Raw genomic sequence first — 18,331 nt, forward strand, 5'->3', positions numbered from 1 at the left:
AGTTAATCAATGTACAAATACAACAAGGAAACTGCCCTACAGAGAGAATGCAACTAACTTTTCAAATAACAACTGTAATCGTCACTTCATAAAAAATATTCAAGTGAAGCATTATACCCCCCCTTGTAAAATGGACAGAACAGATGGGGGTCCACTCACCATGAGCGCAGGTCAGCGTCACAGTTGCAGTAGTGTTTGGCGTCAGTACAGTTGTGTTCGATACCACAGGAACACTTCTGTATGCCTGGTCCTGAGCCGCCCCAGTAAGAATGCCTCTCATTGGCTCTTCCTACCCACCAGGTATAAGGGGCACCATCTAAGTCAGACCATCAGCTTGGTGTCATTTTTCAATTCAAAATGTTTTAGTTCAGACACATGTTTACCTTGAAAATATCAGTAGTATTTTCTACAGTACAATTCACACCAAAACACATCAGTTACACAGAACTGTTAACCATGTGCACTTTATCTCAACTGTTTTGATAGAGTTTACATCTGAATGAGTCTTCAAACAGTGTGACTGAAGGGTATAACATTAGCTCACTCATGGTTTATAATAGGTGATGGCAAGCCACCAACGGAGCACACACCTAAACCTGTTGTCGGTTTAAGAGTGAGTATTTACATGCATTTAATTGTGCAGATATGCATTAATATGTGCCATAATCAGGGGTGCACATCACTTTTTTGCCCTGGTTCTCAAAGGAGCACCAGGGCCCAGGAGTTCAAAACTTTTAATCTCAATCAGATCCGATCAAATTTTGAAATCCCATTTTTTGTGATCCAGGATCAGACAAGTCGGCCAGATTTTGTCCCTGGAGTTCAAAGCAATTCAGGATAGGATCACCCTGATCCAGATTACGATTTTTCAAGATGACTAGATCCTGAATATCAGTGCTTTAATCCTACCGATCGCCATCTAGTGGACATGAAAAATAATACAAGGAAGACAAGAGACCACATTGCAGAGACATCTATTGTTCACAATTACTTTTGAAAGGTTTTTTTTGTTGAAGATATTTTTTCTTTAATCTAAATTACATTTGTGATTGACAATCTTTGTTGTGATACTTTCATGAGCATAAACATTTATGTCAACATTTGGTTGAAAACAAAATAGGCCACCACAAACGTGACCAAAAAATGAAAAATAAAATGTATTTCCCATGAAGGCTAAAAATGGTGTATTATTTCAGTTAACAAACTTTGCCATCTTATTTATATTGAAACATATTTTTAAATAAATTGTACAGTACATTATGCTCTGGTAATCCACTGGAAATCCACCCCTCTGGTGGGATCAGGATAATCCAGTTTGTTGGGATCAAACTGATCCCAATCCTGTGTTGTCGGTTTGAACTACCCGTTTTGAAGATTTGATCCAGATTAAAGCTTGGATTGGATTTCCTGATCTGATCGGATATCAAAGTGATCCTAATCCTGTTTTTTGGTTTTGAACTCCCCAAAATCCAAATCTGATCTGATCAGATAGGGATTAAAAGTGTTGAACTCCTGGGGGAGATGTTGCTTGGTGCTCATCCTTAAAATGAAATAAACCGTAACTTTTGAGGGGCTCTTGACTTTATTTGCCAGACACACGGCACTGAACACACAGAGGTGAACACAGAACACACATGCAGAGGTGAACACAAGACAACATTAGCACGACCAGTAATCCTACAAGCTGTCATCACTACCCTCCTGACTGTTCTCCTGACTGTCTTCCTCTCTGTCAGACATGGTAGCTGATGATGTAGGCCTACTTCTTCCTCTCTGGTTGAGTCTGCGATTAGCTGCTTGCATCCACAAGTCAACAGCTGGGTTTGGGTCGAAAGTCTCTGTTGTCATCTTAGACAAGTGGATGTAATCAAATAAGTATGTGAACATAACCAATAACCTACCATAGCCAATAACAAATTAATGTAACTTATTTTATTTGTGTTGTTCATTCATATCTTATTTTACCTTAACATTTATTTATTTATGCATCTTTTTTTTTATCTCTCCAGTTTTAAAGGATATTTTTGGTTACTGTCCTATAGTATACATTGGAATGATTTCAAACCTGTTTATCCCAATAATTATAAAGGAGTGCCTTGGAAATATGTGTTTACATAAATTGTGACCAAACCGTTTGAACTTAGACTAAAGTTAACTATCTAAACACTCAGAGTCCTTTACCTCACTGAGCTGTAGTTATCAGCCTCTCAGTCTGACTGGAGAGGACTCTCCCTCCACATTATTGTAGAAACATCTTCTTCTTCCGTTAGAGCAGCTAGCACGGCCCCAGATTCTAATAACAACAGCGCTGGAACCGGTGCACCCTCCCTCTCTCCCACGCTCACTCGCACTTTGGCTGTGAGCTGCGGGCGCCAGATAAGCCAACATCCCCCATTTTCATCACTTACAGCGCCCATCGTACAGGGCAAATGAAACGTGTAACCGGGGTGAAAAGGGTGTTACATTTACTTAATTATGAATATCGTTACATCAAGGCCGAAAATTAGGATGAGCACCAACGGTCAAAATGTTTTTTTCCCTCCCAGAGCTGCCAGCGCAGCGCCTCCACAGATCTGGCGCCCTAGGCGAACATCTATAACGCCAGTGCTACGGGCCGGCCCTCAGTTAATATGCAACTCGCAAATATCTTTCTCTCTCTCTCTTCTATCTCCTCTCTCCTCTGTTCTCCATTCTCTTTCTCAATGTTGGTGCGCAAATGCGCCTTTTTTCAAATGACCCGATGCTCTTTTTTTGGCAGATGTGCGCACGCGCACCTGCGCACCAGTTATGTGCAGCCCTGGCCATAATTGTGTTACTGATAGTACTTTTTGCTGACATTGTGCTCATGTGGTTGTTATGCTTGTGTGCTCTTATATGTATCTATTTATTCCATCATCATCCTCCTGGCACTGCAGACAACAATTCTGCCATATTTACATAATGGGTTCAAGTGTTCATGTAATTACGTACAATGTGCCTTCTTATATAAATGAATACAAAAATGCCCTGAAGAGTCCATTGGTTAATGGTTAACGTGCATCATATATCTGCATGCAGTTGTACCTGGAGTGTTGAGCAGGCGGGACATCCTGCAGGCGTAGCCCACGTACTGCTCACAGTACTCTGCACTGCTGGACACTGACAGCAGCTGCACTCACAGGAGGGACACACAAACAGAACTTCTTTCTATGTTTTCTTTTGTTATACAAGGTTAATGTTATTTTTAAACTGATACATTTTTTACCTTCATTACACAACACAGTGTAAAATAAATGTAAACAAAAATACCTTAACTAATGACTGTATCCTATTAGTAGCACCAATGCAAAGCACACAAATACTTCAAGTTCTCCACTCTGAACACAACAAGACAAAGTGTGCAGCCAGGTGGCTAACAGCAGGTGTGTAGTCATTGTGTACCTGTTCATCAGTCACATTGTAAGTGATCTGCAGCACTGCCTTCCCCTCCTGCTCTGAGCTGGTGACTGATGTCTGAGGAGAGAGGTTGTTCTTCAGCATCGTCCAAACCTTTCCCTCTAAAGCCCCAGAGAAATACCAGCATTAGTATCATATGACAGATAGATGTTTCTATACCACAGTACTTACATGTATTTTGACATTCACTAAAACACACATAATAATAATAAAGGAAAATAATTGTTTTTGTTTAAGAGCCTGTGTCCACATAGCGCTGCCAGGGCCCTAGGGAGGTCGTCCGCCCAGCATCAGAATAGTGTTCCCAGCACTTTTTCAATGTCTCTATGACAACAAATTATTGACAATGTATCATCGCTGTTGTAAGACAAGCTAGCATGGGTTTTTAAAAACTCTATTTGTGCTACTATATATTTGTCTGACAGGTTTTTTACCATTAACACCAATGAGATGGTTATTGCTCTCACACTTTGACTGAATGGTCTGTCAAAGCTCATTCTCAAAGCCGTAGAGCGAGGAGGACGATCTCGGTATGGAGGTAAAAGTCAACATCCATTGCTTGCTTAAACAATCCTTTAGGTCTTTGTTTTGATAGTTTCTATTTAAAAGATATGGTCAAAAACAAGCTTCTCCTCCAATGTATACAGTGACATCATCAGAGCTGTCCTGAAAAGTTGAAATACTTTCATCCGGAAGCACCACCAGTCGCACAAAAACGGCGATGCGCTTGAAAAAACATTTTCTCAAGATGGCTGCGCTTTCTCCTCTTTGGAAAAAATGGACAAAAGGCACTGGCGTTCAGAAAAAGGTGCCATGTTTTTTTAAGCTGAGGAGTTGAAAGAAGAATTTTGTGTAAAATGGTTGGGCAAACATTGACAAGCGCTGTTCTGGTCTTTTATTGCTTTATTACAATGGGTGGCACGTACAAATATGTTTAAACCTTTTCAGCGACATCTCACCTGTCATGTCACAGTGGACTCTGAAGGGGGCGATAGATCCACTGCCGTCTGGGTCAATCCAGAAGCTCCCTGAGCTCTTCCCCTGGTGCTGATACTCCTCACAGGACTGCGGATACATGGCTACAGAGGAGACACATGGGTCAGCACACACAGATCAGTTAGTGTGCTTGTGTGACGTGTGCGAGCATGCATGTGCACTTACATGTATGGCAGGTGGCTCCAGTGTATCCTGTGCCACTACAGTTGCAGCTGAATGTATCCCACGTCTGAGAGCAGCGCCCATCGTGCTCACAGTAATTAGGAACACACCTAATAAAGAAGGGAGGGATAGTGGGAGGAATCTCATGAGAACCTGTTTCAAACCTACCGTATTTGCTGTTAGGCACCAGAACAACCAACTGAACCTTCATCCATTCTTAGATTTGTTCCAATCTTATGTTTATACCTGTCTATAATGGCACACATATCCAGGCTGACATTTTCAAATGTTCCAATGAGGCCCTGCTCCACAGCCCTGAGGTCAGCCAGATGGTCGTCTATGTGGATCATCTGCATGCAGCCCTGAAAGGAGCGCTGAAGGGATCGAGTGTTGCCATGCAGAACGTTTCCTGAAGGCAAGCGGAGAAGGTCAAAAGTCTTTAATATAACACTAAAGATCTTATAGAATGAACTTTGCTGCGACTGAACAGTTTGTATGTGCTGCATCTTCTCCTGCTGTGTCACTCCTATGACTGTAGGCAAGATATTAGAAACATTCAGGTCCTGAGTCTAAAGTGTCTAGAGACAGATTACGATACGATATGATATTAATTTATTTGTCAGATCAAGTCTGAAATTTGACTTGCGTTACAGCAGCTCCATGTCCAACATCAACAGACAAATATCCAGATAAAAATATATGAAACACAAACAACAAACATTTAACATATTACATTACAAGTTACAACAGACAGTTAGTAATGTTTTTGAGGAATCACCTCCAAAGTGGTAGGTTCCTCCAGTCTGGATCTGGATTGGGATGGCTGTTCTCACTGTGGAGGCCTCGTCTCCATCAACTGTCAGCATAGCATAGTTCTCCAAAGCATTCAGATGGACACTGTGCCACTGGCCATCATTCAGACCTGAGCCTGCAAGGTAAACCACACTTTAGTCTATAAACACGTATGCTTTAAATGTATAATAATGTCATAAATATGTTCAACAACAGAACTTATTCCAACTTATTTCCCCTCACACACCGGCTAGAAAAAATGATTTTATAAAAGTTGTACACTGACTATCCAGCTCCAGTGCGGTTTGCTGAAGTCCACAGAATGGAATGACATTAATATCACTATAAACATTTCTCTGTGTCTGTCCTCCAAAAGTGCTCAAAGCAGCATTTGTCGAGCACATATGTCAAAGCTTTAATATAGTAAATGTCAAACATTTCGGTTTAATATATCTTAGCATTTAGAAGTTAGGGTTAGATTAATTTAGTTTGTTTTATATAAGAAGGGACAATGCACATTAATTAACATGAGCATGTGAGTCCATCATGAAAATGCCAGATTTAGCCATAGAGGCTAATTTTCATCTGCAGTCCCTGGCAGGTTGATGGCATTAAAAAAAACTAAAACAAACAAGAGTTTGCACAGATAAAAGCACATGAGCATGATTGAAACACATGAGCACAATTTACTTACGATTGCAGCCCAAAATAAAGCAAACAAAAACCAAACCCATTAAACACGCTTCTGTGTAATACATGAACTCTCTCCAATCAAAGATGTGTTAGTAATATATATAATATTAACGTGTTCTTGAATCAAATACATTTAACTTAAAGATAACATTTAAAATATAAAAAAATATGAGGAAAGCAGCAATAAAAACAATTGAATTAAAAGTTCTAACTTATTGAAGATCTGAGGGTTCCTGAACATCCATTCTGAAGATCAATGATCTGAGCAAACCTGATGAGATGTCAATACGCATGTTCTTCTTCTGTGTGACATTCATGTAGACGGTGACCTTGCCCTCCGTCAGTCCCACCTCCACCCAGCCATCAGCTAGTGCGGTGAACATCAGCAGCCCGTTGGGATTCCAAGTCCTGAACGACAGACTGACGGACAGCGTGTCGCTGTCAGTCTGACCCGGCAGCCGCAGGAAGGACGTGGAGTTGAAGAAGACGGAGAAGGAGTTGGCTTCAGCACAAGAAAATGTCAGGTTACGCTACAGAGGAGAAGAGACACAGAGACAGACTTGAGCTGTTACAGCAGCTCTAATTATGAACAGTAACACATCAACAACGGATCTAGTTACAGTACAAGTTGTAATGTGAAATGTTTAACTACTAGTAATTAGATCCGCAGTATCCAACCAATCACAAAATAGGACCTTCTCCATAGCTTTGGTGTTTAGACCTCGTTTTGTTCTGTTATTAAGCATACGATATATTTGGGGGGTTATAACTCAAATTGACAATGGCATCTAACCTAATTGTCATTTCAGGCCTATTGTTACCTCATCTCACCCATTGAATCATGATCAATATGACCTTATTTATGGATATTACTTAAATATAATGCATGCGTGAGTGTGGAAATGTAGTTTATAACCTACTGTAAACACACACACACACTCACACTAGTGATTTCAAAGTTGTCTTACAAAGCTGGAGGTGTCCACCTTCTTCCTGCGGACCAGGTTGGTGATGTTGTCTCCGTTGTAGGTGATTCCCTCCATGCAGCCAACAAAGTTATCTACGCCTCCGGAGCTGGGCTTTGCTGAAACAGGGTGCCCCCCGAAACTGATCTGAGGACAGGCAGCAGAGCAACAGAGACTAAATGAAACTCATCCCACCCCCATGTTTATTGTACTACTGTGAGACACACACACTTACCGGCCGGAACTCTCATTACTTAATTAGTACTTAAAGGTGGGGTACGTTTCAGAAACCGGCTCGAGATACACTTTTTGTTATATTCCATGGAATGCTCTTAACATCCCGATAGCAATGAATATCTGAAGTGCTTTGACAACAAATCCATAAAGAAATGTCATCTGTGGAAGCCGTAATACTGTAAAAAGTACAACCACCCTGCCGCCCTGTCTGTCAGCCTTCCATCTCGTGCACGCACAAACGTATCTCGTGCCCTCATTGGGCGTGCCGTCATTGAGCGTGCATTGCAGCAGTTCTTCAATGACTCGCCAGCAACAGGCGGCCACTTTCACCAGTCTGCTGACGTCATGTGCGCGTTCATGTGTGTTGGAGGAGGTGCTCTGGAAGGAAGTCTGAAGGAAGGGGCGGATTCTTTTCGACTGTGTACTTTCAAATTGTAGTGCACTCGAGCCGGTTTCTGAAACTTACCTACCCCACCTTTAATAAGACATTTTAACATAACAACAAAACTAAATTTAAATGATGATTTACTGAATAATTGCTAGGACCAAACAGAGATGTTTTCTTAAGTCTTGAACATTTGATCTATAGACAATACTTATTCAGAATGGGGCTTCCACACATATTTTGCCTTTATAACAAATATTGCGATTTTAGAAATTGCACTTTGCCATATTGCCAATTTGATAACAGCAAAATGTATGTATTAGTGCGCATACGCCGACCATGCATACATACAGCCGGTTGCAGTTGCTAGATTTTTTTTACTATTTTTATCTTTTAGGATTCCTATTTTGATTAGATTTTTACTCTATTAGTACCTTTTTCAATCAATCAATCAATGTTTATTTATATAGCCCAATATCACAAATGTTACATTTGTCTCAGTGGACTTCACAGTTTGTACAGAATATCAGTATGACAATACGACACCCTCTGTCCTTAGACCCTCACATCGTACAAGGAAAAACTTCCGGAGAAAACCCACAGTTTAAAGGGAAACATGGGAGAAACCTCAGGGAGAGCAACAGAGCAGGGATCCCTCTCCCAGGACGGACAGACGTGCAATAGATGCCGTGTGTAAATCGAAAAGATAATACATTTACAACATAGGTAGTCCAAATGTTTGGAAATGCATGTGTCTGTAATAAGAAGATGAATCTACGAGGACATCAACAATCCTGTGGGAGCCATCAGGGAAGTAGTATGATGAGAGTCAGGCAGGACCACAGAGACAGGTTCAGCCACGACTCGAAGTCCAGGACTCAGGATAGAGGATCCAGGATCCAGGACTCAGGACTAAGGATCCAGGACTCAGGACACCGGATCCAGGACACAGGACCGCAGCAACAGGATCAGCCACCACTCAGGATCCCGGCGTAGAGACACCAAAAATAAATTTGGGGGAAGCTGGGTTATTTTAAGCTGTGCCCTCTCTAAACTTTGGTGTAGAGAGAGATTTCGTTTTTGTTTTATCGACATTGATTTGCTTCTGTTGTGCATCCAAGCCACTATATGGCTGCCTTGTTTCCAGCAGAGAGAAGCTAATCATGCTAAAACAGGCTAGCATAGTGGTCCGAACAATGGCTATCCCCACTGAAATCTGGAGAAGGACACAGGGGGTGCCGTGTAACCCAGAAGAGACGAAGGAGGCATTTTGGTTACAGATTAATGGAGACAAGAGACGTAAAATCACTGGATGATGGGAATGAACAAACTACGGGTGTTAGCCAGGAGTCAGACACAATATCAGGAGTGTAGTTGAATGTGCTTTACGGAAACATGGCTGCTTCAGGATATATCTGATATTCCTTTGATGGCTTCCGAACTGTACAGACCGTAATTTACCTCATGGTCCAGGTCCAGGTGGTCAAACTCTCCATTGGTCCTGAACTGCTGAGTGTGATGGTCGAGTGTGAAGTTAACATTCCTTCGGTAGCGCTCTATGACGACTGAGTGCCAGTGGTCATCATCTAGTAAGCTCCCACTGGTCACAGATGTGTGACCCTGGATGGAACCATACTGGTCACTTCCTGGAAAGCAGCAAGTAAATCACACAGAGAAAGATTGTACAAGTTTATCATGGCATTATCATGCAGCAGTATCAGCAGTATGATATAGTCCTTAAAACGACAATAGAATAGAAAAGGTTCTCTGTTGTGAACATGCTTGCTACCTAGGTTGAGGCTGAGCTGCAGTCTGGCCCTGCGCAGCTCCAAAGAGATGTAGTCCCCCTGCTGTCCCTCTCCGTGGAGCAGGACCCCGGCTCCAGCTGTGGTTCTGAACTTAAGAGAGATCACATCCTTCACAATCTTTATCTTCTTACTCCTGAAGCGGTACGAGATGACACCATGGCCATCAAAACTGATCACATCTGCCCCTGGAAGAAAATGAGAAAATCACAAAAAAGGTTCAGACAATTATCTTTCCTGCCAAAAGAACAGATCATGGAAGCGGGGTCATCATTGTGCCTCCTTGCTGGATCGTGGGAAAGTGTTTCCCTTTTCCCTGCATTTCTTTAGTGCTCATCACAGCTAGTGCTTAGGAGACGTTTTCAAATGGAGATTAGAAATTCAAATAGATTTGAATGGAGATGACACAACATACAAATTACACTGTTGTGCGCATGCACATAACAATGTAGATGCTAAACGCATAATTGTGCATTTGATGTGCGGGGTGGGTGGGGGTAATAGGAGACTTGAAGAATAGCCGCTAATAAAAGCTTTGCTAATTTTGTGGTGAACATTTAATTTCCTATACATTCTTCACACTAAAAGCTTTTGTTATTTTGATATTTGAAGGCTTTTGTGGTGAAGCAGAACAATCCATCAAAGCTGGTTCATTACCGCTGTTCATCAACAGTAAATCAACACTACTCCTATACGGATAAAAGGGTACACTAAACTTAACTTAGCTCCAAAGAAGGAAAATATGAAGTTACAAAAATACTTTTAAAAACGGCTGTGTCTGGTCTCCTGCGACACACACTTTCTGTCAGGGTGGGCAACGGTAGGGGAAACACTGTATGTAAAACTTTATGAATCCTAGATGACCCACGAAATAAGGAATAGTAATCCAACATTATTCATACAATCATCCCAAATCATATACATAATCAACATTAAATAGTGTGAATGCTCTGCAACAGCATTCCTTTGAATCTTTAATCCTCCTCTTCTTATTAGTGCAAATGCTGTTTACAGCATTCCACTATAGTTAGTGGAATGCTGTAAATAGCATTCCACTATAGTTCTTTGAATCTTTATTAGTGCGAATACTATTTATAGCATTCCACTATAGTTCTTCAAATCCGAATCAGAATACCTTTATTAGTCCCACAGAGGGGACATTTGCATCGTTACAGCAGGAAAGAGCCACAGACAGCTTAATGTTACATATGTTAAAAAAAAGTACTAAGTTATGATATAATAAAAAATATAATAAAAAAATAAAAGTAAAAAATAAAAATACTTTTCAAAATACAAATCCTGTAACAGTTCTTAGGATTTAGCAGCCAGGTATATATTACACAGTTATTAATGGCATATGTATATATTGCACATATAGCACATATCGCACATAGTTTGATGGTATTTAATAGCAGCAAGTTACACAATTTACAAAATACAAAATGCAAAAAACACACCTTGTAACGGTTCTAAGGATTTAGCAGCCAGGTATAAATTACACAGTTATTAACGGCATATATATATTGCACATATAGCACATATTGCACATAGTTTATTGGTATTTAGCAGCAGGGGGTGATATAGTCTGTGTTGTGGTGTGTGTAGCGGAGGGGGGGGGGGGGTCTACTAGGGGCTGTGCTGGTTATATAGTCTGACCGCTGGCGCTGCAGGAAGGAAGGACCTGCGATATCTCTCCGTGAGACAGCGGGGGTGCAGCAGCCTGTCGATGAAGGTGCTGCACAGTGAGGACAGGGTGTCCTGGAGGAAGTGGGACACATTGTCCAGCAGGGAGGACAACTTGGCTGCCATTCTCCTGTCTCCCACCACCTCCACAGTGTCCAGAGGACTCCCCAGGACATAGCTGGCCTTCCTTACCAGTCTGTTCAGTCTCTTCCTGTCAGCAGCCGAGATACTGCTGCCCCAGCAGGCCACACCATAGAAAATGGCTGATGCCACAACAGAGTCGTAACAAGTCTGAAGGAGTGCCCCCTGCCCCCCGAAAGCCCTCAGTCTCCTCAGCAAAAAGAGTTTGCTCTGTCCCTTCTTGTACAGAGCAAATCTTTATTCTTCCCCTTCATCTTCTTACTTCAGCAAATAATTTGGCTCTCAATAACTTCAGCATACTTTAGCTACAGAAACCATTCAAATATCAAACTATTCAGCCTTTTCAGCAATCGATGGAAAACCTTCAACTTTTTCAAAATATTTCATACTTTTTGAAATATTCAGCTTTTTAAAACTCTTTTTTTAACATGGAACTCAATGGGAGGAGCCTTCAAATCCTCTTTTAACTACACCTTGCGCCAAATGCTTCTCCTTCCACATACTTTCAGCTAGAGACTTCATTCCAACTTTAAAATGATCACAAGACCTTCAGCTATTCAATTCTTATTCAAATCTTTGATATCTTTTACACTTTTTGAGATATTTAACTTAGTTTGGAGCTTGGTAAAGAGGCTTTCTTCAGATTTTAACATGAGTGTGTATTGGGAAGCTCGTTAAGGCTTACCCCCAGTTTCCACCGGGTCCGTCTGCGCCACACTGCGCCGCGTTACGGCTGCGCCACGGTTTTAGTCCGACCTCCTCTAGCGCCATAACCCACCGGACGCGTCCCAGAAGCGTTTCAGAAGCGTAGCGTCGTGCGTGCAGGCTCGCAGTTTTGTTATTGATTCGGGCATCCTGGACATTTGTACTTCTACAAGAAAGTAAGTAGGCTACGTAGTTAAATGTTTTATTATTGTGTCTGTTTAAATTGTGTTTATTGTTGTTATAAATGTCCTATTTTGTTGTGTTGTAGTCTACAGACACAGTTAATAATAATTGTAATAGTCCCGTAACCCATGGTGGTGGTGCAGGCCTTGTCCTTTCTGATGTTGTCCTTGTAGTAAGCATTGGTTACATCATATAAAATAGTGTTTTTCCACTTCCATGATGAAAACCTCGTCGTCCATTGTGCGTATCGTAGTGGAGGTGTTGTGATGAAGGAGGGGGGTCTCCTAAATTAGTATATGTGGGGGATGGGCCTGGCCCAGATGCTCACCTTTCCACTTCCTGCGACGGGGGGCTGCCTGCCCGACCTTATGTTACGGCTGCGCCGCGGCAAAAATAGGATTCATCCTAATTTTAGAGAAGCGCTGCGCCGAGCCGCTTCTGGGACGCATCTGAGCTGTAACACGGCGCGTGTGGTGGAATAGCACCCATTGACTAGAGTGGCCGCGATCCTTACGACCGCCGCGGCGCAGCGCGGCGCAGAGGGACCCGGTGGAAAATGTTTGAAACCTGCCATAATTCCCAAACCCTACACTCCTGAGACATATTTTTTCATGAAAAACGTAGGAAAACCTCTCCTAGGTTGGAAAATAAAAAATAAATAAGAAAAAATATTAAACAAAATGCCTCTTGAGGGCATGAATAGTCAAAACTTGTCAACAATTCCACCTAGCTCCCAATAGACTCCCATGTAAACAATTTCCGGATCTTTCTTCAGAACAGAGAGAAGTAAACTTAAGTTTAAACAAACTGCTCCCATCTCCACATTTTACTAACAAAACCCAAAAAAAGAACATATTTGTATGAACATATGTTCATTGGGGTTCCCTGATGCTCACGGTCTGTTCATTTTTTGATAGGAGCGATAGTTTTTGAACAGGTGGCAAAATTGTCAGATATAATCCTCAATGCATTCTTAATGGCACCCAGTGCTGCAGCTGGTAACCATGGTGTTGCTGGGCAGATTGAAACCTTTGATCTCTGGGCTCACACAGGTATTATGATTATTTGCTATGATTAGGTGCTCAGCACAGAAACAAACACTGACAAACACACTGGACTTTAACAGACTGTCTCAGCCTATTATTTTCTGTCTGATGGAGACTTCATACTGACTTCAACAGGTTCCACATATTTTATACATTATTGGTGACGTATGGTTTTAGTCGAAAAGTTTGCAGTCAACATATTCTGCTGCTTTCCCAAGCCTTTTTACTTTCTTTTCTCTTCTTAATACACATTCATTCACTACTTAACTATTCATAACTCCTTCAGCCTATTTTCAGCTGCAGAAACTATTCAACTCAGAGGTCGCGTTAACCGAATATTTTCCGTCAATGACGGATTTTTTCCAACAATGACGGAAAAATCTGAAAGCAGTCCGTCATTTTGACAGATTAGAACACAACTCGGAACAGCGCCAAAATGTCCACCAGCGGCCCACATTATATTACATCCTTAGTGGCCAGGTAGACTGAGGGCGATCTACTGTACTCTACTGTAGTCTGTAACTGTTATTTAGTCATTCACACCCCTGTCCAGTTGGTGGCGAGTGTGTGTATATTAAGTAGCTATTGTCTAGTCTTGTTTTTGACCTCGTTGATTACCTCGTTGTTTAACCGGCTTTAGCAATCGCAAAATGTCACGGCAGCTGATCGTCCGAAGCTTTTTTAATAAGCCCAGTAGTTGTGATGGTGTGGATAAACGAGGTGAAAAGAGGGATTAATGCGTGGAGGATGAAGGACAAGCCAGTAAGACTCAAACTGACAACGTTCAGCCAGCGGCAGAGTGGCAAGCAAGTGGCAAGGAGTTCAAGCGGGAGTACCGGGTTCAGTGGGAGCAAGAGTTTAAGTGGCTGAGGAGGGAAGATGGCAAAATGTTCTGCGACATCTGTAGAAAAGCTAAGATGAGTAACGGATTTGTCCGAGGGTGCACGACGATGCAGAAATCAGCGTTCAGGCTACAGCAGGTCAATTGAGTTGTTCTTGTACATTTTTTGTTCATATTCTGATTGTAATTGTCTCGTTTAAAACGATGGCATTGTTCATATTTGCCTGTTTAGGCACAATGGTCGTGGTGTTTTTAGCGGCCTCTGCCCCCTCTGCTGTCTGTCAGTGCAGGAACAAATAAATCATTCATGTTCGTGTTCACATGAAAAGTGACCACACGGTCGGTGGCTCTGTTCATCATTTTTTTTCTCTCCATGCCCTTAAAAGTTCTGTATGAATCATTAAAACATGAATGAATGAACATTTGCTGCTCAGTACCCAAACATACATATTAAATATGTCTCATCTCATCATTAAAACATGAAAAATAAAATGACAGATACTAATGGATTATGACGGACATTTTACGATCCTGTCCGTCAAAATGAATTTAACGCAACCACTGATTCAACTATTAACTTATTCAGCTATTTCAGGGCATTGAGGCTATACATGTTGTTGTTTATACCTTTTTTAAACCTTTTCTTTTAAATATTAAGCTTCTTCACTATTTTTCCTACTCTTCCAGTTTAACATTTCACTTTCAAGTTTTCAACAAAGTCATTGCAATGCATTTGAGCTGTAACAATTTGATTGAAATGCATTTTCTAGTTATGAATAGCTATTCCCAAAAGGATAGTGTTGTTTGTTGTGTGTTGAGGTGTGTGTGCATCACTTTAATTCAAACAAACCACAGTGGCAATGAGGGAACATGTGTGGCTCATTGATGTGTTTTCCTATACTCTTTGTACAACAGTAAAGCAAGCTCTACAGCGCAGAGGAACAGATCAGGAATAGGATCAAATGTGGCCCCCTTCGTTTCTCATACACTGCAGGAGCTATTCTCGGTAGGCTGTGGAGTACAGTACTGTCAAATGATATAAATCAATAAAAAAATTATATTGCTGGAAATAAACAAAACTATGTATTTTTTATTTCTCAATGTTACCAATACATTTCAAATTACGTTGGAAAATTACCACACCAATCACTTCAGGGAAAGATAACATTTGTTGTTGTTGTTCTTGGATGCAGTGACACAAATTGAAAATGGTTTTGAAACAAAAAATGATGCAGGAGACAGTACCACCACAAATAAAAGCTCCAGAGTGTCTGATGAGGAAATAAATACTACTTCCCTGATGGCTCCCACAGGATTGTTGACAACCTCGTGGAGTGCTGACTAACTCAGTGAGGGACTGCTGGCAAGTTGCTGCCGCGCCTCCTCTGTTGTCTGTCGATTGTTTCTATTGAATGTTGTCTTGTGAAACTGGACTCCAAACCCATCTGATACAAACCCGCCTGTCCCATCTAACATTGTGACGATTAATTTAGCCGTTTAAATAGACCCTCCAGAAAAACGCGGGCAAAAATCCTTGATAATGCGATTAAACGGGCATCCACAACCTGATCTTCTTCCTACACGGACCACTATTGCGGTAAGCATGTTGTAACTTCCGGTTCTTGTTGTTGTCATCTCCGGGTATCCCGTGTGCCTGTTCTGTTGCTGATAGCTTATTATCTTAACTTAATCGATCGTTTTAAAACTCTTGATCACGGCAACTGCCTGACGTTGTAATCACACGTTACTACAGCTTAAGCACTCACAACTCTCTTTCTCTTAGCGACTGTAACTCCACAGTTGCCTACACTCTTTTCGGGTTTGCTAACGGTAGCTACTTTAGCTTGATAGCTAGCCATGGCTCTTTCCCCACCCTCGGGTGTTATTTCCTGCTCTTCCTGTCTCATGTTTGGTTACTCCCCTGCCTCCTTTACTGGTACCGGTACATGTGTTAAATGTAGTATAGTTGTTAGGTTGGAGGCGGGAATCATAGCCATAGAAGCCCGGCTCCGTATCTTAGAAAGTAACTCAGCTACATGTACAGTAAAGCCCATGTTAGCCAGTGCAGACCGGCAAAAGGTAGCTCCTCTTAGCCGTCCCCCGGCAACTCCCGAGCAGCAGGGAGACTGGGTGACTGTTCAGAAGGGGCATAACGCGAAACCCGCAGGTCCCCACCAACCCGTTCACATATCTAACAGATATTCCCCACTCAGCGAGACACCCGCTGAGAAGCCAACTCTGGTTATTGGTAGCTCTATTATGAGACACGTGAAATTAGAGACCGAAGCCTCCACAGTCACATGCATTCCGGGGGCCAGAGCGGGCGACGTTGAGGCGCATCTTAAACTGCTGGCTAAAAATAAACGTAAATACAGTAGGATTGTTATTCACGTCGGTGGTAATGATGTTCGTATACGCCGATCAGAATGCACCAAACTTAATGTGGAGTCGGTGTGTAGTTATGCTAAAACAATGTCGGACACCGTAATCTTCTCTGGTCTCCTCCCCAATCTGATCAATGATGACATGTATAGCCGCATTTCATCATTTCAGCGCTGGTTGTCTTGGCGGTGCCCAGCAAACGATGTGGGCTTCGTAAACAGCCTTCTGGGGAAAACCTGGTCTGATTAAGAGAGACGGCATTCATCCTACTTTGGATGGTGCAGATCTCATTTCGGCAAACATTTCAGGGCTTTGTGGACTTAATCCATGACAAACTGGAGTTGAGACCAGGAGGCGGTGTCGCAGTCTTACACGCTTCTCTGCGCTCTCTCCTAGGCAGTCATCCATAGGAATCCCGAACCCAATAAAATACCCAATATTAACGGTGTGTGTGTCTGCCCAAGGACAATTTAAGGTAAAACCTAATAGAGGTGTCATACATAATAACCTAATAAAAGTAAATGTAACAACTACTACAGTGCAACAAAACAGGAAGATTAAATGTGGTCTCTTAAACATAAGATCTCTAGCATCTAAAGCAATATTGGTAAATGATTTAATATCAGATTATAATATTGATATATGCTGTCTCACTGAAACTTGGTTGAGACATGAAGAATATGTCAGCATAAATGAGGCCACCCAGCCATATCAATACTCATATTGCTCGAGGCACGGGCCGAGGAGGTGGAGTTGCAGCAATCTTTGACTCAAGTTTACTAATCAATACTAAACCAAAATTAAATTATACCTCCTTTGAAAGCCTCGTTTTTAGTCTTACGCATCCGACCTGGAAAACTTTGCAGCCAATCTTATTTGTTACAGTGTACCGTGCACCAGGTCCTTATTCAGAATTCTTATCAGAATTCTCTGAGTTTTTATCAACTTTGGTACTTAAAACAGATAAAGTAATTATCGTAGGTGACTTTAATATTCATGTTGACGATGATAAAAATAGCCTTACTGTTGCATTTAACTCTATATTAGATTCTGTTGGTTTTTGTCAGAGTGTAAATAAACCAACCCAATGCTATAATCACACTCGACCTTGTTCTGACTTATGGTATTGAAATTGAGCAACTATTAGTCGAACCGCATAATCCTGCTTTATCCGACAATTTCTTAGTAACTTTTGAAGTACTATTACGAGACTACAAAGCATTAGTCAAAAGCTCTTGCAGCAGAAACCTATCTGTTAGTGCTATAGCCAAATTTAAGGAAGAGATTCCACCAATACTTAACTCGATAGCATGTCTGCATGTAAGAGAGGAAACTTATACAAAATGTACACCACCCCAAATTGATCATGTTGTTGATAGTGCTACAGATGCGCTGCGAATAAAATTAGACTCTGTTGCTCATTTGAAAAATAAGAAAATAAAACAACATAGATTAGCTCCATGGCATAATGCCGAAACCCGCAAAATAAAGCAAAAGTCGAGACAACTTGAAAGGATATGGCGTTCCACTAAACTTGAAGAATCTCGTTTAATTTGGCATATTACTCTCAATGAATATAAGAAAGCACTGCGTAAAGCGAGAGCAGCCTACTACTCTTCATTAATAGATGAGAATAAGAATAATGCAAGATTTCTTTTCAGCACTGTAGCCAGGCTGACAGAAAGCCACAGCTCGATTGAGCCTTCTATTCCCATAGCACTCAGTAGTAATGATTTTATGTGCTTTTTTAACGATAAAATTGTTACTCTTAGAAACAAAATTAATGACCTCTTGCCTTTGACCAGTATAGTGTTATCAACAGCTCCCGGAAACGTAAGTTCTAATATTACACTAGATAGTAAACTAGAATGCTTTTCAGC

General features: G+C 41.5%; 1 protein-coding gene across 1 annotated transcript in view; it reads right to left on the reverse strand.

Moving 5' to 3' along the window:
• Positions 1–18,331, reverse strand: part of LOC117539994 (contactin-associated protein-like 2) — an 88,920-nt gene that overhangs the window by 37,876 nt on the left and 32,713 nt on the right. Inside the window, exons 5-15 of the mRNA XM_034206375.1 lie at positions 9,455–9,658; positions 9,127–9,311; positions 7,047–7,190; positions 6,350–6,608; positions 5,372–5,521; positions 4,840–5,002; positions 4,597–4,703; positions 4,395–4,514; positions 3,421–3,536; positions 3,064–3,148; positions 160–316 (exon numbers count right to left, since the gene is read on the reverse strand). Coding sequence (XP_034062266.1) covers positions 160–316; positions 3,064–3,148; positions 3,421–3,536; positions 4,395–4,514; positions 4,597–4,703; positions 4,840–5,002; positions 5,372–5,521; positions 6,350–6,608; positions 7,047–7,190; positions 9,127–9,311; positions 9,455–9,658 — 1,690 coding nt within the window. The remainder of the gene's footprint in view (positions 1–159; positions 317–3,063; positions 3,149–3,420; positions 3,537–4,394; positions 4,515–4,596; positions 4,704–4,839; positions 5,003–5,371; positions 5,522–6,349; positions 6,609–7,046; positions 7,191–9,126; positions 9,312–9,454; positions 9,659–18,331) is intronic.

This window comes from Gymnodraco acuticeps, unplaced genomic scaffold (genome assembly GCF_902827175.1).
Source record: "Gymnodraco acuticeps unplaced genomic scaffold, fGymAcu1.1, whole genome shotgun sequence".
In the NCBI taxonomy this organism is placed as follows: domain Eukaryota; kingdom Metazoa; phylum Chordata; class Actinopteri; order Perciformes; family Bathydraconidae; genus Gymnodraco; species Gymnodraco acuticeps.